Genomic DNA, 22,966 nt, shown 5'->3' with positions numbered 1-22,966 from the left:
GCGTTTTTGAGCACGAAGCATGTGATTTCACATTTGTAATGATTTCATCGGAGAATTAAAAAATATCCTAAACATTAATGTCTGTGACCACCTTTATTTAAAAAAAAAAAAACTGCTTTGTAGAAATGTTGAAAGACAGTTTGGAAATCTTTTTTAGCATGCAAAACAACTCATTTAAAAATGCCTGTTTATTCCTGGAGTCCTCAACTTTGTGGAGCCAGAAAGGGGACCGGTGGCAGCCAGGGGCTGGGAGGAGAAGGGAGCGAGGAGTGCGTGTTTCGGGGGCACAGAGTTTCAGTTGGCGAAGCTGAAGTTCTGGAGGGAGAGGAGGAAAGTGGTCATAGCAACGGCGTCAGTATGCTTCCCGCTGTGGAACTTACACTGAGGAATGGTTGTGGTGGTAACTTTTTTGTTATATCTTTTTTTGCTACAATAAAAATGTTTCCTATTTAAATATATATATTTTTTCACTAGGGCAAAACTATTAGAAAGTGAAGCTGTGAATGAGAACCTTCGAAAAAACCTGACCCGAGCCACAGCAAGATCACCGTATTTCAGCGGACCGTCCTCTTTCTCTCCCATCCTGTCCTCAGACAAGGAGACCATTGAGATTATAGATCTAGCCAAGAAAGATTTAGAGAAGCTGAAAAGGAAAGAAAAGAAGAAGAAAAAAAGGTACTGTTTTAAAATCACTGGCCTATGATACTCCCCCCCTTTTTTTTTTACACTTTTCAGGATATTTTAATTTGTGATTATAATGAGTACACATTGTCTCATAAGTATATTAATAAAATAAAATGTCATTTAAATGAGGTGACAATTACAATTATGCTTTTAATAGTTTATCTCTACTTATATGTAAAAGAAGTTTAATTTTAATATGGTAATGAATGTTATTTGGACTCTGACAAGGTAAAATTATTATTAGAAACTATTTTACTATTTTTTCAAATAGCCGCTTTTGCATTCCATTCATCTTTCTTTTCTGCAAATCTTGCTGTACCATTATAATTCAATGTTTTCATTTTTTTCCCATTTTCTAATGTGATTAAATTGTTTCATGGATACATTCTAATTCCTGTCTAGATTAGTTTAACTAAAGGCTAAACTAATCCATCAGACTGTCATTTAATATTATTTGGTTTCTTAAGTATTTCCTGCAGGGCTTCCAATTTGATTATGTGAAAGTTATTTATTATCTGAATCTTCCAACAAAGAGTTACTCAGATTTTTGCCACTGTTCTAGGCTTTCTTTTCCTTGCATCCTGATAATATCTCCTCCTGAAATCAACTGGGTGCAAAGAAGAGGAGAAAAATAAAAATTTGACCACTTATAATATGTGAGTGGTTAAATACACATAAATTATTTACATGTTTCCATATGGATTCTATGGTGCAGTCAAATATTTTGAACTTGCCAGTCAAATGAATTTTAAGCATTTTTGGCTAGATATTCAAAAGGAGGTAAAGCCATTTTATTTGTCCAGTGGTTTGTTACAGGGGGTGCACTTTGTAGAATTATTATTTACTTTAAGTCTACCTACTATGTTGCCCAGTTTATTTAGAAATTTATTTAGGCAACCAGGCATTTCTTCCATGAAAAAAAAACAAAACAAAACCAAGAAACCAAGAAATAGTTGGTCAAAGTTATTGGAAGTAAAATTCTTCAGATTCATTCTGCTTTGTGTCCTTGAGTTTAAAAGCAGTGATTAAAATAATTAAAACAAGGAGTTACACATCTGTGATTAGGAGGCATTGCAATTGGAAATGCAGTAAGATGCTAATGTCTTACCAAGTGTTTCTTATAGATGGCTGATTATGGCAGCATTAAGAAATATATAATGATCCCCTCTTATGCAGGGTAATTAAAACTGAAATAATGATCGTAGAATTATCGAAACCAGTCTGACCCAACAAAATGAGATTTGCACATGTGATTTACCATTTACTTTAAAATCTAATTTTGTAGTTGGTGAAAATGTCAAAGGTATGACTTGTTTTTAAAGGTTTAGCTGGTTTGTGTTCATGAATAATAAGTGTAACCAATGGTCCAATTCTCAAGGTCATGAGCTGGTTCTGCTCTTTCCTTTTGAGTTAAATTTGGAGATGTCACCGTAGTCACCTGTTGGTGACTATGAATAACAAAAAATTAGGGGATCCCAATAGGAACATAAGCTGTTTTTTACTTCTTGTAGTGATCTTAGATATACCAAATTAATACCTCTGATGCAGGTTATTTTTGAGACAACATAGGGACAGGATTGTAAGCATTTTGATTGAAAATACTATTAAAGGAAAAAAAATTATTATGTTGCTTTACTATGGAACTCATAACCATTTCAAGATAAAAAATATTAAATAGTATTTCAAAGTGACAAGTTATAACTATTTCAGCAATTCTTTTAGATGTAATAATTATTAAGATAAAAATAATAGCAGATTTAAAACTAAGAACTCACCAAACAACTGGATTTAAACATAAAAATTCAAGTAAAAGAAAAAAAGACTTTTCTAACAAAATGTTATATTAGATTTTAAAAATTTCTGAGGGAAAAAACCAAGCCAGATAAGGTAAATTAAGAGATATTACTTCAGTCTCCTGTCAAAAAAGTGGAAAGTAGCTTAGAATTAGAAAAACAAATTAATACTTATTAAAAATTAATGCCCTATATGGTGTTTTTAAAAATGTGCTTTATAAAGCATCTTCACACACATTCTATAGTGTGTCTTTGTAAAACTGAAACCTGTATATTGTAGTGTGAACCCCCCAAATTTTCTTGTGTACCATAGACTGTATAACTGTAAAAGCCTTAAGGACCAGTTTATGAATTTATCTCACATAAATATCAATTTGTTAAATTTCATAGAATTTTTTTTACCACATTATTCAAACTTTGTTGTGGATTAAAAAATGAAAATCAGTACTATTTTACTCAGCTTGATAGTTAGTTGGTCATTATCAATAACTTTTAGCTACATCCAAAATAACTTTTAGTTGTATGTCATGTTCCTATTTTTAAAATATAGGTCAGCTCTTATTTTATTCAAAGGGTTTGCTACAAGTTGAAACAAATAATAAAGATTTCCAGAAGTGTTGAGAATGCTATCAGGTTTACCAAAGTTAGTGATTAGTCTTCCATAGGAACTCTTTGAAGGTAATAGCTCCTCTTTGGATATATTGCTTTTGGTCAAGCTGTGTTTCATGCCTCATTTATTTATTTTATTTATCAGAGAGACATGAAAAAATTTGGGTTCAGCCTCAACCTTACATATACAGTAAGTTCAATGAAAAGTTGTATGGAACTTGGACTAATTTTTCTCTAGAAAGTTTTATACGTAGATAGCGTCCAGGTTTCACATACAGTGTTTATGGCCATTTTATAGTGTGGTAAAAACAATTCAGAAGGGAATCGGAAAAGACATCAAAGGGGAAAAAAACTACGTTTTCATGGGTGTAGCCAATCTTTGGGGAAATGATGTGAATTTCTGCCTTAATTGTTTTTTCTTATTCCCATCTACTGACTTTCTGTGTCCTCATGCTGTCTTGATCCATCCATCTATAATTCAATCAGTTCTCATGTAAATCTACCCTGCTCCAAACTACTCTCAGTTTCAAAATCATCTACTTTCTTCTCTTATCTCTTTAAATTCAAACTTGGGAGTAAAGCCATCTGACAAAAGGAATTCATGCCAGTGGAAATGACTTGCAACCAGTAAGCTTCTTTTCCAGGGATATCTATAATTTTGAAAGAGGAAGCATTAACCCAAATACTAAAATTTGGGGCAGCAACCCCATCAAGAAAAAAAGAAAATGAAGTTATGTAGGAAAGAATTGTTTTGACTGCCCTTTGGCCGAGAGCTTCCAAACCTGTCTGGGGCTTGACCTTTGGGTTCAGCTTTTCTAGGCTGTCCTGGTTCTCATAGCTGCTTTCTTTCCTCCCCACCAAAGCCACAACTTCTTCAGAAGCTCCATATCTTTTAATTTACTTTGTGTTGTCAGTTTTTGGTTTCAGCCCCCTGACATTCTAAGTGTTGGAAGGAAGAGCAGCCACTGGGTAATTTTTATGTGAGTGGCATCTGTGTTCAAGGTGGTGTCATAAGCCCTGTTTTACGTGAAAGTTTCACCCTCTTCGGCATCAGTCTTTATCAAAGCCACAACCAATAGCTAATACGTGGTATTTTAAAGCTTACTCTTCTACCTTTCTGTAGATCTGTAAAATAGGTGTAGATAATAAGAAAATAAGGGAGAATAATTAAAATGACTATACTGCCTGTTTTTCAGTTACATAAACCTTTTAGAATGGTTAGCAAGATTTGCACCTGCCTCTCTGCCTGCCCCTCCCCCACCACATAGACGTATTGTAATAGAACTTAATGAAATAAAAAATAAAGTCCTTTAAATTATGGAGAAGTGTCAGATTATTAGTTTATTTTTCCGACCCTCCACTGTCTATTTGGGGGGGGGGGTTAATCCTCATCTTGAGGATATTTTTCCATTGACCTTTTTAGATAGAGTGGAAGAGGGGAGGGAGGAAGGAAGGGAGAGAGAGAGAAACATTGATGTGAGAGAGACACATTGATTGGTCACCTCCCACACAACCCTGACTGGGACTGGGGATTGAAGCTGCAACCCAGATACGTGCCCTTGCCCAGGATTTGAACCCGTGACCCTTCGATCTTCCAGCAAAGTTTTTTAAAAAAGGAAATTGGGAAAGCACCTGAAATTTAACTACTAATTAGCTCATATCATCCATAGATTTTAATATAACTCTTTTGTGTAAGGCAAACAAAAATTCTTCAAATTCAAAATAGAAAATTTGGTCTATTTGACAATGAAGCATATCTTTTGAGCCGTTGTAGCTCATTATCATAAGTATAAGCCTTATGATTAGAAATAAAGTATTTTTGCATTTTTTGTGTATATGAATGAAGAACATCTGTGACTCACTTTTATCCCCATATTTTTGGATATCTAGCTTAAAATGACTTGCACTGTTAAAAAAAAAAAAAAAGCTTCACTTACTCATCAGACTGCATTACATTTGTTTTAATAGTGTCAGGTTGAAACTCTAGAAACACACAGATTTCTTAGGCGATGGCTTTACTCTCCTTTTTTTAGTTGTTATACTGAATCTTTGATCTTTGGTGGATGTCACTTTGTTGGCTTTTTTTCCTTAGAAAGATTGCTAGTCTCTTCTTGTAATAGCAGTATATAAGAAAAACAATCACAGGCCAACAAATAAAAATCATTTGTGAGCTCATATGTTACAAAATTAAAACGAGAACTGGCTTGATAAAATAAGTCATATCTAAGACTAAGTTTTTTCATTTTAAACTATTGATGATTCTGGAGAATGTTTTTGCAATTCTGGACAGAAGTGGGCTGTATCAAGATTGATATATGTTTATTCAGAGCCTAGCACATCTACCTTGTTGTCTACAGGACAAATATTGGTACTCAGTACATTCCATTGAGTAAAGATGTGCAATTCTTTACATTCAGTATTCTTTAAATTTATTTCAAAGCCTTTAAGTACATATTTATAGTTTTTTAAAATACTTTTCTGATTGAAATATAATCTTACTAATGGAAAGTACTACATTTCCCACTTTATTGCCACCTTTGCCTTAGATGCCTTTTTCATATTTAGTTTTTAATAATTAGTGCAGTGATATTATGAGATTTTAATTTTTAATTAATAAAATTGCAGTTTTTCACTGATAACATAATAACCACATTCATTTGACTGTAATACCATTTCATGTATAATTTTGAAATAGAGTTCTTTTTGGATGTAGTGATGTTCACATGTAGTATGTTAAGATAGAAAACAAGTTTTAAAAGTAGTATTTTAGTATGTAGTATTAATGGTAATTTCATATTGTGGTATAAAGGCATTACTTTTTGAAGTTCTTTTAATGATGCCATTAAAAAGGTCTTCTATAAAGGATTAAAAGGCAAAGGATGTCATTGAAAGTAGGCCTTTGTGGGAAACTGAGAAAATTGATCCATTTCAGATTTTTAAAAGCAATGGCATCCAAACACTCCTACTACTTCTATAAATTGAGACTTTACATTTTATTGCTAAGTAATTTCAACTGATAGTCTATATATTCTTCTTAGATACAATGCTGCTTGTTTTCCTACTTTTTATTCATACAAAATGTATTGCCTTTTTACTGTGTATTGTCCTTTGATGATATCTTTTAAAATTTATTTTAAAGTCTCAAGCTCATGTTTCATTTTTACCTTCTTATCACTCTTGCTTTTTACTGTCTGGTTTGTCCTTCATTGGCTTGGCCTTCCAATACTGTGCCTCGTGATTTTGAAGGCTACAGAAACTTGAGGAAAACAATCGAGAAGAAAGAAGGTTGGAATATTTCCCAGGTTTTTTTTTTTTTAATTAAAATGTCATTTAAATACTTAGTTGCCATTCAAAAGTAAATATGTTATAGAATTATAGAATGTTTCAGACTAGATTAGCTTGGTGCTCCTAAAAGTAATGATGATTTTGTAATATTAAAAATACCAAATATATTTTTGAAAATACTTTTTAAGTGGAAAATCCTTTTTATAGGTTAAAAATTGACCCCCAAATCCCATTTGACTTTCAAAATGTGTCTTTCAGAAACTTGTGAGCAGACTGGGAATTATTAGTAGGGTGGGAATTTACATTTTGTTGCAGCCCATGCTAAGTCATGGGTGGGTTCCTCTCTTCCTTATTTGCTGTAATCTTTGCTGAAAAATGATATTAAAATGGTAACAAAGCAAAAGGAAACTGTGGCCTTATAACAGATAAAATTTACAAAGCATTTTAAAGGTTGAACTAGAAAACATGTGTTTTGAAATGTATTTGAAATGAGCATAAAAAACAAGGTATCTCTGTTTTTTTCATATGGAATTTGAGCAAAATTTAGAAGCGCATTTCTCTATATAATAAGCCACTTGCATTTTACTCATTCAGAATTATGGTCAAATAGTATTTTACGTATTAGAAAAATTTCTCTTCAATAGATTTTTCCAAACAAATCTCCAGATTATATAATCAAAATGATTAAGAAAATAAACTGGTTTTAATAATTGTACGTATTTTAGAAGCACCACTTTAGAAATTTCAGCTTTTAAAATAAGCCTTTTGAGAATGTTAACCATGAAACAATTAGGTAAATTAATATCTTACTTTACATATGAAAGTTTAAAAATTATAATTTATTGAAATTTCTTAATAATTTACATTTCACCATTATTTCCTACACATTCTATGGCATCCTAAAGTTTCTATAATTCTATAACTTATTTAAAGTATTGTTTAATTAGAAAATAATTCTAATTTTGAGTCATACTAGAACTCACCTGATGAGTATATTTCTGAGACATTATATTTATCACTGGAATTAAATTAAGGGCTTAAAACTGTGAAGTTTCTTCTGTTTTTGAAAATAGGATACATAGTTAAAGTAGTGTGTGGAAGAATTTTCCAACCTTAAGATACTTAAGTCCTTTAAATGTACTCATTGGTTAGTTTGCTTCCAACTTTTGCATTGTTCCTAAAGGGTCACGAAGCAGAGCAGTTTGGTGTTCTCGGACAGGGCTTCTGGAACATGGACATGTGCACACATCACCTGGGGAGTGTGCTACCATAAGGTTCTGAGATTCCACATGTCAATCAGGCCCCCGGGGACTGAACTTTGAGTGCAGGATTCTGGAATACTGGCCTGGGAGTCTTAACACCTGGGTTTGGTTCCCTGGAGTGGATTAATTTCCCCAGGCCATAGTTTCTTTTTTGGCTGTTAACAAACATGTGGACACTGGTTGTCAAATGTTAAAGGGGTTAAACCTCTTGTGCACCAGAGTTCCTTCCAGCTCCAAGATTCTGATTCTGTGTAAAACGCAGAATATCTTTCAATGCTGCTTTGATAGTTTTTTTAGATACCAGTTTGCTCGTCTACTGAGGAAAACTTGAATATTTGAAGTATAACGATTATAAAGTATCAACTTGTATTTTGAAAGTTTAAGCCTTAAGTGAGATTTAAAGGTAAATTAATAATGTGAAGTCATCACTGCTGGTTTTTGTGCATCAGAACTGGCGTCTAATAGGAATTAACTTTATATTAAGTAAAAAGTAGCATTTGTTCAAATGGGTACTGGAGGGAGAAAGAGGGTGTGTTTGTTCAAGAGTTCTGAATAAAGTGGCTTTGTGGCTATACACCTGAGAAAAAAGAGAATTGGGGTTAGAATTTGATGTAATGAAGGAGCCAACAGTAACCACAATTATGTGCTGCCACAGTGGCAGGTGAGGAAGAGAGACTGCCTAGGTGAGGGAATGATGGGAGAAATCTTGCCTAATACATTCTCCCTTCTTAGCTCTTAACCTTAGTCCTGGATCGCCAATCTAACACTGTTTGAATGTGTGGTACTGACCTTTGAATGGAATGACTGGATGAAGGGGGAGTTTCTTTCTAGATTTTCAACTTTAACTGGGTGATGGTGGAAAATCAGCAGTCCTACTATATAGTACAAGTACAGGCATTCAGTATATTCAGCATTTTTCTCTAACAAAATGATTTAGCAACACGCATGGAACTGTGTTTAATTTACTTAATTCCTTTCCAGTTAAGATTTTTTAAATTGATATTCCTATTGCTAGTTTCTTCTCACTCTAGAGATATGCTGTCTTCCATGCATCTTTATGCATCTTTCAATCTGCCATTGAACTCCAGCATAATTAGTGTGTGTAACACATAGGCAGAGGCGCAAGATGGAGGTGTTCATGCTCAGTCTTAGGAATCAATGATTTAACACTTACTGCACATTTATTATGGGGATTTAATACTGAGCCAAACAGACATGATCCCTGCCCTCAGGTCAAGTGGGGGAAGAGAGAAATTAAAGAGATAAATAAACATAAATTAAGAACTCTGAAAAGTGCATATAAAGGAAAAGTATAATTTATCTTGTCTGAGTAAAAAATATGTTGAGAATTGGGACCTAGAGTTAAACATTAGAGTTTAATGATAATAACAGAACCTAAATAAGATGAAATTTTAGTCTAGACTCTGAAAATAAATCCATTTATTAGGGCAATTATTTAATGTAGCAGAATATCTGAAAGAAATAATAACTGTTAGAATGTTACTCTGGTGGAGTCTTTAAACTCATTCTACAAGGAATTTTATTTGGAGAATATTGTCTTATTTCACTATTCTTTTTATTCTGAATAATTTGAAAATGTTACTGTAGCACAAGAGGAAACATTTCACATGTAGAATCATTTAAAGTTCACCTTCTTAATGTTACTTAGCTTGATGAAGTGTAACTTCTGTGCATAATTGATTATGATTGCTGACTCTCTAATAGGGTCAAGTGATTTAAATGTGCAAAAACTTTGCTCACTATAGAGTCTCTTCTCTTTTTCTCAGGGCTACCAGGGCTGGCCTAGTTTAGTTATAACCATTAACGTACATGAGTGTGTAGTTAGGAGCTGTTAGTTCTCAATAATTGAAGAAGAGGCTTCTATTTGTATGCTGAATCATGTGGCAGACCCTGGAATTTCCTATTCATTCAAAGGTCAGGCTGAACTTCAGACAGTTTTGATGTGCAAAGACCCATTTCTGTGAGATTATCGGAAACAGACCTGTGCTGTAGGTATGGCCTAAAAAGAAAAAAGCATCCTATGCTAAATTACCGGAGGAGACCTGAACACCGATGGGTGCAGCCTATATATTCTGTGGGCAGAATTATTCTGGATCTTTAAATTTATTCTTAAATGTATTAGGACATCAATAAAAATGCAGTTTTTATATCTGTATTTAGATGAGAAAAGTTTGATATATTAAGCTGAGAAAACAAAAATGTTTATTTTGATTTTCTTTGAACTTAAATTGTCTACATTCTAGTTAATTGGCTGTTACTGTGACTAGTTCTTAGCTGTCTCATCAGGTCTCATGCTCCAGGGTCTTTTGGGAAAATAAATTTCTCCTTCATTTATTTAGTGATTAATATAAATCACTATACTATTGGTTGAATGTCAATTTCTATTTTCCTCTGAAGCACCAGACATGATAACTTTGGTCAGTAAAATGATCAACTCTTCTAGTTTCTTTTCCCAAATGATGATTTTTAAAAAATCTGAAAGAAAAAGTGAACCGTTTTCCTCTCTACTTTAATACCATTCCCGTTTATTCCTTTTTTTTTTTTTAATAAAGTGTGACTGGTAAAGAGGATAATGCAGACACTGACCAAGAGAAGAAAGAAGAAAAGGGTATTTCAGAAAGAGAAAACAACGAATTGGAAGTGGTAAGTATGGAAAAAACAAACTTGTAAATTTTAGTTCCTGGGTTAGGTTGTTCTTGGTTGCAAAAATTATATTAACTTCCATGTAGAAAAGAGAATGGTTATCATGCATCCATTTTAAATTGTTTTCTTGAGAATCTCCTTTCTTTAGATATGTGAGCTATAAATATTGGTAACTCTCATTTTTGTGTGTTGTGAAAGCATTGTGTGTGTTTGTGTGAGAATACTATGCGAGATGAAGTACTCTTTAATTTAAGACAAAATTGTTATGTAAATAACCTTAAAATTGTGGAATGATTTTTGGACTGATGAAAAGTGAAGTTTTTGTACTTCTGTACTTTGTATTCCAGTAGTCTTTCTTAAGGAGGTAATCAGTTTGCTTTGCCATAACTGTGCTATTAATGGTCACAAACTACATTTTAGGAAGAAAATCAAGAAGTGAGTGATCATGAAGATGAGGAAGAAGAGGAGGAGGAAGACGATGATGACATTGAAGGGGGTGAAAGCTCTGATGAGTCAGATTCTGAATCAGATGAAAAAGGTACTTGTCTTTGGTGCAAGGACAAAAATTCATTAAGGAATTTGTTCAAAACATGACTGGCAAGTCTTAACTTTCTCCACTTCACCCTTGTTGAAAACAGCTTTTACAACTGCTAACCTATGTATGCCCTTTACAGCGCGTGTGTCTTCCCTGACGGGATGTTGTCATTGTGTGATTTCTATTTTTATTTAGTACAAATAGAATCTGTTGTCCCTGATCAATGTGAACACTTTTTATCTTGTTCACCTAGTTTACTTTTTGTTTTATCTAGAACACTTTTTTTTTTAATATATATATATAACTGCTAAGTGAACATCTGAATAGATATGGTTTTCATGCTCTTGCGTGAAAGATAGAATCATATGTTGGTCTATCCCAGTACTTTTATCTTCTTCTTTTATAAATAGCAAATTATCAAGCAGACTTAGCAAACATTACTTGTGAAATTGCAATCAAGCAAAAGCTGATTGATGAACTAGAAAACAGCCAGAAAAGACTACAGACGCTGAAAAAGCAATATGAAGAGAAGTTAATGATGCTACAACATAAAATTCGGGACACTCAGCTTGAAAGAGACCAGGTGCTTCAAAACTTAGGTAAGAATTATATCTAATTCACATGAAAGTTCAAGCTCAATCATCAAAATTGATTTTTATCTTCTCTTCCTTTAGAAGAGAAAATTATATTAGAAACCACAATAAATGTGAATGTGTCTCATATGTTAAGTATTGTTTATTTCATTCTGGTATCTGTCTAGCTATTTAATTAATTTGTCTGAAGCTGTAGTTAATTGTTTTAATGTCTTTGATTTATACTGGAAACATTTTCTAAATGTGAAAGACTTCAATACTTGTTAAATAATTGAAGAGTAGATAATAAAAGAGAAAGTGATTCAAAGACATCGTGGTTTGAATTTAGGAGGTAGTTCTTGTCTAAGGTTATGAGTTGTAAATCTGTGAAATAAAAATCTGTGAATCACAAATACAGATACAAAAATCCTTTGATTTTTTTAGGCTCAGTGGAATCTTACTCAGAAGAAAAGGCCAAAAAAGTTAGGTCTGAATATGAAAAGAAACTCCAAGCCATGAATAAAGAGTTGCAGAGACTTCAGACAGCTCAGAAAGAACATGCAAGGTTGCTTAAAAATCAGTCTCAGTATGAAAAGCAATTGAAGAAATTGCAGCAGGATGTGATGGAAATGAAAAAAACAAAGGTATTGATTATATTTTCCATTTAAGTCTGATGTTGAAGATGCTTGTATCATTTGGGACCAAAAAAGTTACTGTGGTTCTTTCCATATTCAATAAAAGCTAACCATGTCTTACAAATGGTGCACTTCCTTTGGGCAATTAAAAGTCGTTTCCTGTAGTCATCCATTAGCAAAGCCTTTTCTCAGAGTAGCTGCAAAGCATGTGGTCAACAGGGCTTCTCCAACCTTCATGGATATTACTTCTCTTAAAACTCTTACACAAGATTAACAAAGATATAAAGTATTTCAAACATTCGGAAAAGCATAGATAATAACATAATGAACACTATATCCACTATCCTGGTTTAAGATATTATACATTACAGATATACACAAAGCCTCCTTTCTATTCCTTCCTGGTCATCATCATCTTTGCCTGAATGGTAACAACTATCTTCAGTTTGCTGTTTATCATTCTCATGCATAGAAAAGTATAAATTTTCTTCTCTTGACTGAAGAGAGGTACATGAATCCTGATCTGTTACTTGTTTTAGCTGTGGGATCAGTTATTAACATTTGGCACAAAAAAATCAATGTTGTTTCCTTAAAATAGCAAATGTAGAAATGATTTAGGAAGTAGGTTGTTATGTCATGAATTTGCTGATGACAACAACAATAGCTAAAATTGCTGGGTGCTTACTGTATGCCAGACACTGTTATAAACACTGCACAGATCTTAACTCAATGAATTCTCCTAACAGTTCAGTGCCATAGAACTATTATCTCCATTTTGTATGTAAGAAAACTCAAACATAAAGAGGTTAAATAACTCATTCAAGATCACACAGCTCCTGGTAATAAGTATCAAAAACTCATTCATAGAACAACTGAATACTGAATATAAAAAACATAGAGCATTAAGCAATTTGATAGAAACATGTTACAAATGTATTAGAAATAGAAATGTATCCCACAAAAATAAGAATCGACCATTTGAAATGCAGCAAAACTCCATGTTCCATGTTAAATTTTGGAATTTAGAACTTACTTCTGTACATGTGGTTTATTTAATGAACGTTATGCTAGGGTAATTCCAACAGATGTATTTACCTATTTTTTAGGTTCGCCTAATGAAACAAATGAAAGAGGAACAAGAAAAAGCCAGATTAACAGAGTCTCGAAGAAACAGAGAGATTGCTCAGCTGAAAAAAGATCAACGTAAAAGAGATGTGAGTGTACTTGAACTGTTAGCTATATACAAATGTGCGTCGAACAAAATTGTTTAATAAGTGGAAGAAATTTTCCTGGTAACTGCAACTATTAAAGACAGGCGAAGGACAATAAGCATTAATTTTATATGGTGTTTATTATAGTGTGTGGATTATAGTTATTCAATATAAATGTTTATGGAAAACGTTATAATATCATTATAAATTTAATGGAAGGCTTATTTCCTAGATGATGAGATGGAAGAAAATGCAAAGAACAAACAACTGGTTATATCTAGGGAGATCAAGGAACTATTATATAAGAGAGCAGTTTTAGGATGATTCTAAAGATAGTTTTATCACTGCAGATTCTTAGAAATGTTCCTGGAATAATAACCAGGCTTCATCAGAAAAGGCTTTAGTAAAAGACATTAAAATGTTCATGTTCTTCAACTCAAGAATTCTACTTCCATGAACTCAGACTAAGAAAATATTCTAAAATAAGAAAAATTGCTTCACTTTAAGATTATTTCTAATAGTGAAAAAGGTAAAAACAACCAAGATGCTTGACAGTAGGGGGAATATATAAATAAATTATAGTCTATCTCATTTAACAGGTTGTTATTCATTCATTAATAATTAGGGTTTGCAAACCACATAGTAAAGTGAAAATTGACTATGATTTAACATTAAGTGTAAAGTAACATATCATATATGCAGGCTTGATTAAAATGAGGGAAAATTTTGAAGACTACAGCCCAACATGCTAACTCGAGTTGTATTAGGATTATAGGTTTGTAGTTGATTTGGTTTTTCTTCTTTACAAAATTTTGGCAATATAGTTATTTCATTTATGACTCCTCCCCCCTTCCCCCTTAAAAGATGAGGTCATCACTTTCTTTCCCCCATTGTTGGTTAGGTTTCAGCCTTTGTTCCTTTTTTTTTTGCTCAACATTTTCTAAAGCTTCCCTGGAGGAAATAGAAATCTACTTTGGGAGGTAAAGAGGAAATGTGAGGAGGTAGAGAAAACAGAGTCATGAGGTAGAACAATAAATATTTTGATAGATGATTCCCATACTTATGGCTTTATCTATTTCTTTTTTCCCCAATGTATTAATGTATTTTAATAATCAGTGTACTTTGTCCCTCTCAATTCCTGGACATTTGAGAACTTGCTTGTACTATTAGTTTATTTCTGAAATCAAGTAGAAGGGCATTCTAATATATTGCCTATTTTTTTCTATCTACTATTTTTTTTTTATTTTTTATCCTCACCTGAGGACATTTTTTCATTTTTTATTCAGATTGAGTAGGAGGGAGAGAGAGGAAGAGAGAGGGAGAGAAACATCGACGTGAAAGGGACATATCGAGTGGCTGCCACCCTCATGACCAACCAGGGCCAGGGACAAACTGTAACTGAGGTACATGCCCTTAGCGGGAACCGAACCCGGGTCTCTCTGGACCGCAGGCTGACACTAACTGCTGATCCAAACCGGCCAGGGCTGCTATTTTTTTTTTTTTTTAATTAAGATAAAATTCACTCTTTTAAATGGTACAATTTAAGTGCTTAATATAGTCAAAAAATTGTGGAACAACACTACCATATAATTCCAGAACATTTTCATCATTCCCAAAAGAAACCTTATACCCATTAGCAGTCACTCACTATTCTAGCTTCTCCCTGGCCCCCGACAACCACTGATCCACTTTATTATCTCTATGGATTTGTCTATTCTGAACATTTCATCTAAATGGAATAAAATAATATGTAGCTTTTGTTTCTGGCTTTCATTTAGCATGATATTTTCAAGGTTCATTCCTGTTGTAGCATGTATTAGTAGTTCATCCCTTTTTATGGCTGTATGGCTGGAACACATACTGTTTACCCGTTCCTCATTTGACTGACCTTTGGGTTATTTACACTTTTTGGCTATTTATTTTGTTTCTAATGAAAACTTTTGGATGACAAGAACAATTGCCTTACAATAGATGCTATTTATTTCTTTGTTACTAATTTATATTAGATATAGAGAGATCAATATTGAATAATTAACTCTTGAATATTGTCTGCCACATATGATCATAGATGATATTCTATTATAAAGATGTGAGCTGGCTGATCACATACAAAGCTAATGTTCAGATTCCTCCTCCCTTTTTTATTTGTTGCTTTGTGTGCATATTGACCTTTCTAAATTGTTTCTTGCCATATTCATCTTTGAACCTTTAGAAAATCAAGTATATACAAAAAATATGAATGAACTTGCGATTTAACTTTTAATAGGAAGAAGTATGATGTAGTAACCAGTTTCAAACTATATTTTAATTTTTGGTAATTTATTCATGTAACTTTGCTTCTATTGTAGACAATAAAATATGGCAGTGAAAAAACAGAATCCTTTTCTTTAAGAATTCTCATCTGATAACATAGGAATATGCCTAAGCGTGAGATGAATGATCTGTTTGAATTTGGGATCCAAACATGAGAAGTTATTTGTTATATCACAACATTTAAGTCCTAGAAGGGATGTTTGTGATCAAGTTCAATTCCTAAGCTTTGCTCAAGATCATAGAGTTGAATAAATGACAGAACCAGAATTAGGATCTATGTTTTTTTAATCCATAATTCTTCTCAAAATTATAGTCCTGTGAAATGGCTTAAAGTAATCCATTATTAATTGTCTTTGTTATATAGACTATCTAGAAACAAATTGATAGCCAATACTAACATTTTTTTTATTGTCAATTCACTTTAGCCAACATTTTCAAAGTTATTATAAAGGGCTAATGCAATTAATTTATGTTCTTTCTATATTTAGAATAGTTTGGAATTACAGTATATATTGTAAGGTCTGTCTATTGAAAATAGTTTAAGCTGTATTTCTTCCTGTGTGTGCCTCAGCCAGCAAAACAAAATGTCTAACAAAAATTAAATGAGAATATTTGTGAAGCATTTAGAAAAGTGCTTGTATACAGTAAGCACTATTTGAGTGTTTGTTAAAAAAAGTATGTGTCATAGCCCTGGCCGGTTTGGCTCAGCGTTTAGAGCGTCGGCCTGCGGTCCGGAGAGACCCGGATTCGGTTCCCGCTAAGGGCACGTACCTCGGTTGCAGTTTGTCCCCGGCCCTGGTTGGTCGTGCGGGTGGCAGCCACTCGATGTGTCCCTTTCACATCGATGTTTCTCTCTCTCTCTCTCTCTCCCTCCTGCTCTATCTGAACAAAGAATGAAAAAGTGTCCTCGGGTGAGGATAAAAAAAAAAAAAAAAAAAAAAAGTATGTGTCATAGAGATAGCTTTATTTTTCAGAGAGAGATGGCTATATTAATATGCATTTTTGTTTATTGGAATAAAATATTGATATCTGTAATAATGGATATAAGGTTGTTGTTAGCTCAGATTTTGCTAAGAAATCTTATAGTTCCCAGGAGGATGGGGAATATGTTAATGCAGAAGTAGAAAGTATTTTATCTTCCAGTTTGCTATTTTAACTTACTCGATATTATTTTATAGCATCAACTTAGACTTCTGGAAGCCCAAAAAAGAAACCAAGAAGTGGTTCTTCGTCGCAAAACTGAAGAGGCAAGTTGGCCTTTTGGAGGAAACATTCTGGCTTTGAGATACATTATGTATTTTTATAGACTAAGGGAATGAGTCAATCTCTTGCTATTTCAGGTTACAGCTCTTCGTCGGCAAGTAAGACCCATGTCAGATAAAGTGGCCGGGAAAGTCACGAGGAAGCTGAGCTCATCTGACACCCCCGTTCAGGACACAGGTTCCAGTGCAGCTGCCGTAGAAACAGATGCATCACGGGCAGGAGCTCCGCAGAAAATGAGAATTCCCGTGGCCAGAGTCCAGGCCTTACCAACGTCCACAACAAATGGAACCAGGTCCACACAGTTCTTCTGCTCCTCCTCACATAGTCTTTGTGGTGTTATTACTGAATATTAGACTCAAATGAAAACAGTATACTATTTGCTAGTGCACAATCAAATGTAAATAATTATGTTTTTCTGTTTTTACATGATTATAGAAAAATATATCAGAGGAAAGGATTGACTGGCCGAGTGTTTACTTCCAAGACGGCGCGCATGAAGTGGCAGCTTCTGGAGCGCAGGGTCACAGATATCATCATGCAGAAAATGACGATTTCCAACATGGAGGCTGACATGAATAGACTCCTCAAGGTGTGCGAAATAGAAAGTAGATATGCTATTCCTTAGCTGGCTGTTAATTTTTAGTTTTTCAAATTTGTTTCCCCGGTAAGTTTTATACTTACCAAGATTTTTCTCAGTGAGTTTTGATTGCATTGTGTATAAATAAATGAACGTCCTTTTAAAAAACTGTGGTAAGAACATGAGATATAGTCTTAATACATTTTTCGGTGTATAACATAGTCTTGTTAACTATAAGCACAACCTTGTACAGCAGACCTCTAGAACTTGCTTGTCTTGAATAACTGAAACTTTGTATTATTGAACAGCAACTCCCCATTCCCTCTTCTCTCAGTCCCTAGAAACCACCATTTCACTTACTACTTCTATGAGTTTGACGCTTTTACATACCTTATATAAGTGGAATCCTTCAGTATTTGTCCTGTGACTCTCTGATTTCACTTAGCATAATGTTCTCAAAGTCCTGGATGAATGTCATTTCTTAAAATCCAACCTGTTTTCTCAATAGCAACGGGAAGAACTCACAAAAAGAAGAGAGAAACTTTCAAAAAGAAGGGAAAAGATAGTCAAGGAGAGTGGAGAGGGAGATAAACACGTGGTTAACATCAATGAGGAGATGGAGTCATTAACTGCGAACATAGATTACATCAACGACAGTATTTCCGACTGTCAAGCCAACATCATGCAGATGGAAGAAGCAAAGGTTGTGATTTTAAAAAATGTTTAATGCTTTACTAAAAAGTATTTTTAGTATTAAATGCATTTATGTATTTTTACATGAAGGGATTTTCTTTTTATTGATTTAATATGATTCTTAGGTTTTGTATGTATACGACTCCCTGCCTGCTCTCCAGATATCTCTGCTCACTTTGTAATATTATTTATTGTTTGCAAAAGACATGCATCATTTATTAATCCACCTTGAATTCACATGTGTCTTATCTTTTAAAGTAGATTATATATTTCTTGATGTACGAATTATATTTTATACTATTCTGAGGAGTCCTGTTAGCTAACCTAATACTATCAAATAAATACATGAAACAATAGGCTTTTGCCTTCTGTTCAAATGTCATTAGCTCAGAGTAACATTACATCATATGCTGGTTTGATGTAGGAAGAAGGAGAAACACTAGATGTCACTGCAGTCATTAATGCTTGCACGCTCACAGAAGCCCGATACCTGCTAGGTCACTTCCTGTCAATGGGCATCAATAAGGTAAGATCAACACTTGTTGAAAACCTGAGTTTTGATTAATCCATTGTAGTTTTGTTTATCTTTCTTCAGTGACCCTTTCCTTTGTGATAAGGAAGATGATTCTTTTTAATTAGAAACTATTCCTTTCACCTTTCTTCAGAGTTAAGAAAACTCAGTCATACTTAGATCAAGTCCATTAACTTGTCATTTCTTGTGTTTGTATATTAGAACAGATAGACAACCTAGAGAATAATTCATTCCTCTTTTGTTTAAGAGAGGAAAAAAAGAAAAAGAAAAATCTCCTGGGTTGCAAACAAATTTAGTATTGTAACTTTGGTTGAATACGAATTGTTTACAGCTCAAAAAAATTCCGAAAAAATAAATACAGTTGTATTTCAATCCTTTTTGAATGTGAATGAATTAATCTGTCACTTGTAAAAAACTTCTGCCTAAATGTTGAAGGTGATATGATTTCTGACTCATTTTTTCCCCCTCATGTTGTGGTTGTGCCTAGACCCTTGATGTTATGTTCTCTTATTTAATCTTGACAAGCTTTAGGAAGTAGATATTATTCATATCATTTTGCATATGAGAAAACCAAGAATTAGGAGGATAGGTAACTTGCTCAAGTTCAAGCTAGTAAGTGGAGGAGATAAGATGAATCAAGATCTATCTGATGTCAAAATCCATATATAATATGCACTTGCTATTTGATACAGATCTTGGTATGGTAGATTCTGTTTTGTATGACCTAAGATAATTTCATTTATATTTTTGGTGGCATTACAGGGTCTTCAGGCTGCCCAGAAAGAAGCTCAAATTAAAGTACTTGAAGGTCGGCTTAAACAAACAGAAATAACCAGTGCTACACAAAACCAGCTCTTATTCCATATGTTGAAAGAGAAAGCAGAGTTAAATCCTGAGCTAGATGCTTTACTAGGCCATGCTTTACAAGGTAATTGGGACTAAATTTTAGTGAAATAATTGCATGGTATCTTTGTTCTTTGAATAGGCTATACTATACCTCTTTCCCCTATAGCTTGACTGAATAGATGCTATATTTACTTATGCTTTTATTAATCATTCTTTCTTTAATTTGCATGTATAAATTGAGGGAGGGGTATGTAATTATTGTCATTCCAAGAAATGATTACCATTTTAAAAGGGCTTATTTAACCTTATTAAGCAGTTAATTTTTATGTATATAGAAGATCAACCAAGTTTCTGAATTGGTTATTTAAATTATTTATAATATTAGCCAGCTGTCATTGCTTGACTCTGCATATATAACTGCCTTAAAAAATAATTATTTTTTAATTATTTATAATGTTTTTGTTATGGCATCTATTCTACATATCTTATAAATGGTACCATAGTCTTGTTTTGTGTGGGGATTCTTAACATTGGATCTATTTTGATTGGAGTATTGCTTTTTGTTTCCTTTTTGCTGTTATTTACACAGATCTAGATAGCGTACCATTAGGTAAGTATGTTTAGCTTTCTGTGTACCCTACAGCTGCATGAATTACTAATTGTTCATGTGCACTAATTGTGGTACATCTTATTTTTAAAAGTTTATTGGCAACCACTGTTTTTTGCATGATCTTTTTAAAAATGTATCCATGACCACAACCATACTCTTTTGTCTTTCTTATACATTCTTGATTTTAAAATTCTTAAGATGTTTAAAGAAGTATGCTCTAGTTAACTTTTTCTTGTATTATTTGAACTGTAATTGTGGCTCCCATTTTGTAAGCCTTTCTTTTTCTTACTTGTAGGAAAAAAAATGGAGTGGATGTTTTTTTTAATTTTAAATATATCTGTTAACTTACACCTATACTTTAACCTCATAAATAACTTTCTTTGATATATATCTTTGGTTTATATTTGTCTTTGCTATATGTTTGCTAGATTCTAAGCTATTCTTAATTTTTGTGAAATTAAGCACATACATTTTAATACTGTAAATTGAATAAAACTATTCAAGGATTTTATATGAACAGATTGAAACAATATTTAAGATCATAACATATTTTTAAGTTGGAAGAAGCTTTAGCGATCATTGTGTATAGAGATTTTTCAACTTTTTTCTGTTGCCACTACAGCGCTCACATGAACAGCACCCACACATTAGTAATATCGCTGCCCCTCTTAGTGATTATACCCTGAAGGACCAGGAGTATCTGGGCAATTTTATTACTTGCGACTTTTCTGAATGGTTATTTTTTGGAGTAATTTTTTTTAGTCCTCACCTGAGGATATTTTCCAAATGATTTTTAGAGAGAGTGGAAGGAATGGGGAGGAGGGAGGCAGAAAGAAACATCAGTGTAAGAGAGACGCATCAATTGGTTGCCTCCTGCATGCACTCCAACCAGGGAAACCCAGGTATATGCCCTTGACGAGAATTAAACCCGCGACCCTTTGGTCTGTGGGCTGATGTTCTAACCACAGAGCCACACTGGCCAGGGCTGGAGCAGTTTTTATTTAATTAAAATCAATCTGGTCTGGACTTTCTTTTTTCTAATCATACAACTGTTAAAGTTTTCTAAATACTTTTACTTAAAGGAGAGGAATGTGACCAGAAGAGTAAATGTAATTATCTCTCTGTGTCACTAGTATAAACATACTCTATGAATCTGAATTTATTTTGAATAATGTTTCACAAATAAAATACACGAGCTACATGATATTAATAATGTTTATACTTCATGTTAATCTCAAAGTAGTATTTCTTTTAGATCATCTGTATAATATAGCTATAGAAAGGCTATTACTTTTAAGCTGCTCAAGCTGTAATAAGTACAGGTGGAAAAGGTAGGGTTTGTTACATCCTAACCAACGCTGCCCAAGTTTCTGGATTATAACTGGAATTTTTGCCATTCCATGTGCATTTCTTTTCTCTCCTCTGCGTTCTTCTTTTCTTCGTGGCTCAACTTATAGTAATAAGACATTCTTATTTAAGTCCATGATCTCTTTTACTTTGGAAGAAAAATGCAATGCCCTCTTTGATGTCCTTATGTGCTGAAAACATTAAGTTGCTAATTTGATGAACAGTGTTACTTTTTCACAACTTGCAAACTACTTTCAATTATCTATAGCTGGAAGAAGGGTCAGAAGCAGAAAGTTGGAACCCATTTAACTGATGTAAACCTGTGTCTTATTGCAGAAATTTGCCCTAGGTATTGGGGCCACAAATCTAGCCCAGAGGTGCTTGGAGGAAAAGTATGGAAGAGAAAAAAAGTAGAAGTGAAATACACCAAAGCTGGACAGTTAAATATACATTGCTAAAAAAAAAACAACAAAAAACCCAAGCCCCAAATGAAAACAAAACCCCCTTTATTTAGCACCAGTGTTATTTCAAGCATTGGGTGGAGTGCTGGAGTTCAGAGAAGAATGAGACACACAGTTTTGCCCTTATGGCCTTAATGCCTTGCTGAGGGTGACAGGCCATGAACAGATTATTATACATTACAGTGAGGGCAGTGATTGAGATACATATGGGGATTATGAGAGCACCAAATGGGACCACCCAACAAGACTGGAGGAGTCAGTGAAGGCTTTTCAGACGAGGAAACATGGGAGCTGAAACATAAAGGAAGAAAAAGAGTTAGCCAGGTGAAAGACAAGGTGGAAGGGCGGCCAACCTTATGCAATGACTAAGCTAAAGCATAAGATTTAGCCACAATATTGGTTGCGTGAGGTCTTCAAACAGATTGGTGCCATGAAGCAACAAGTACATGGCACAGAATGAGGGAACATAAGGCTGGAGGGTGAGCCGGGGCCAAACCTCTGCTAATAGGCTTGTAGGTTTTGAAGAACATCTTTATTTTCTCTTATTTTTCCCTGCTTATGCTAATATCCTAACTTTGGATATTTGCTAGAAGAGTCATGGGGCCCACAGTATTGCATTCACAGCAAAGAAGCAAAGATTGATGAGAAAAGGAAGGCTACACAGCTATGTCATAAAGGAAGAAGACACAGAAGAGTCGGGAGGGGTCCATGTCCAGGCTTCTTTATGTTTCTCCCTCCCACGAGAGATTACACAGAATGTACTTTCCCCCCTGGAATGAAAGTGCAGAAACATGTGTGCGATATTTATGCCCAGGGAAATCCACTGGACACTCAGCTCCCAAGGCTTTACTGGGAACCGATCACATGGATACCCTCTGTCTAGTATACACCTGGATCCCAGACTCCCAGAAGGGAAGCAGGAGTTACACTTAAGCCTTATTGTTTGCACAAATTCTAGCTACAATGAACTGATGCCTTGGGGCCCCTTTGCCAGATGCCAAGTCTGACAAAGTCTGACCTTGCAAACAGGCCTTTCTAAGGATAGAGGTCTTGACGCTGCCAGATTAACTCTTT

At 34.0% G+C, this 22,966-nt stretch overlaps 1 protein-coding gene across 7 annotated transcripts in view; it reads left to right on the top strand.

The window, feature by feature from the left end:
* KIF21A (kinesin family member 21A) overlaps positions 1-22,966 on the top strand; it is a 154,842-nt gene that overhangs the window by 100,410 nt on the left and 31,466 nt on the right. For 4 of the 7 annotated variants that reach the window (XM_036251203.1, XM_036251208.1, XM_036251206.1 and 1 more), the window contains exons 11-23: positions 475-675; positions 10,207-10,297; positions 10,718-10,835; positions 11,243-11,431; positions 11,849-12,048; positions 13,146-13,253; positions 16,742-16,810; positions 16,904-17,118; positions 17,262-17,415; positions 17,912-18,106; positions 18,521-18,622; positions 19,391-19,556; positions 20,064-20,084. In XM_036251203.1, the coding sequence (XP_036107096.1) occupies positions 475-675; positions 10,207-10,297; positions 10,718-10,835; positions 11,243-11,431; positions 11,849-12,048; positions 13,146-13,253; positions 16,742-16,810; positions 16,904-17,118; positions 17,262-17,415; positions 17,912-18,106; positions 18,521-18,622; positions 19,391-19,556; positions 20,064-20,084 (1,829 nt within the window). The remainder of the gene's footprint in view (positions 1-474; positions 676-10,206; positions 10,298-10,717; positions 10,836-11,242; positions 11,432-11,848; positions 12,049-13,145; positions 13,254-16,741; positions 16,811-16,903; positions 17,119-17,261; positions 17,416-17,911; positions 18,107-18,520; positions 18,623-19,390; positions 19,557-20,063; positions 20,085-22,966) is intronic. The other 3 variants (XM_036251207.1, XM_036251205.1, XM_036251204.1) reach the window with 1 other exon arrangement.

This window comes from Molossus molossus, unplaced genomic scaffold, assembly GCF_014108415.1.
Source record: "Molossus molossus isolate mMolMol1 unplaced genomic scaffold, mMolMol1.p scaffold_m16_p_10, whole genome shotgun sequence".
NCBI classification, from domain to species: Eukaryota; Metazoa; Chordata; class Mammalia; order Chiroptera; family Molossidae; genus Molossus; species Molossus molossus.
This window is presented reverse-complemented; position numbering and strand designations above follow the sequence as displayed.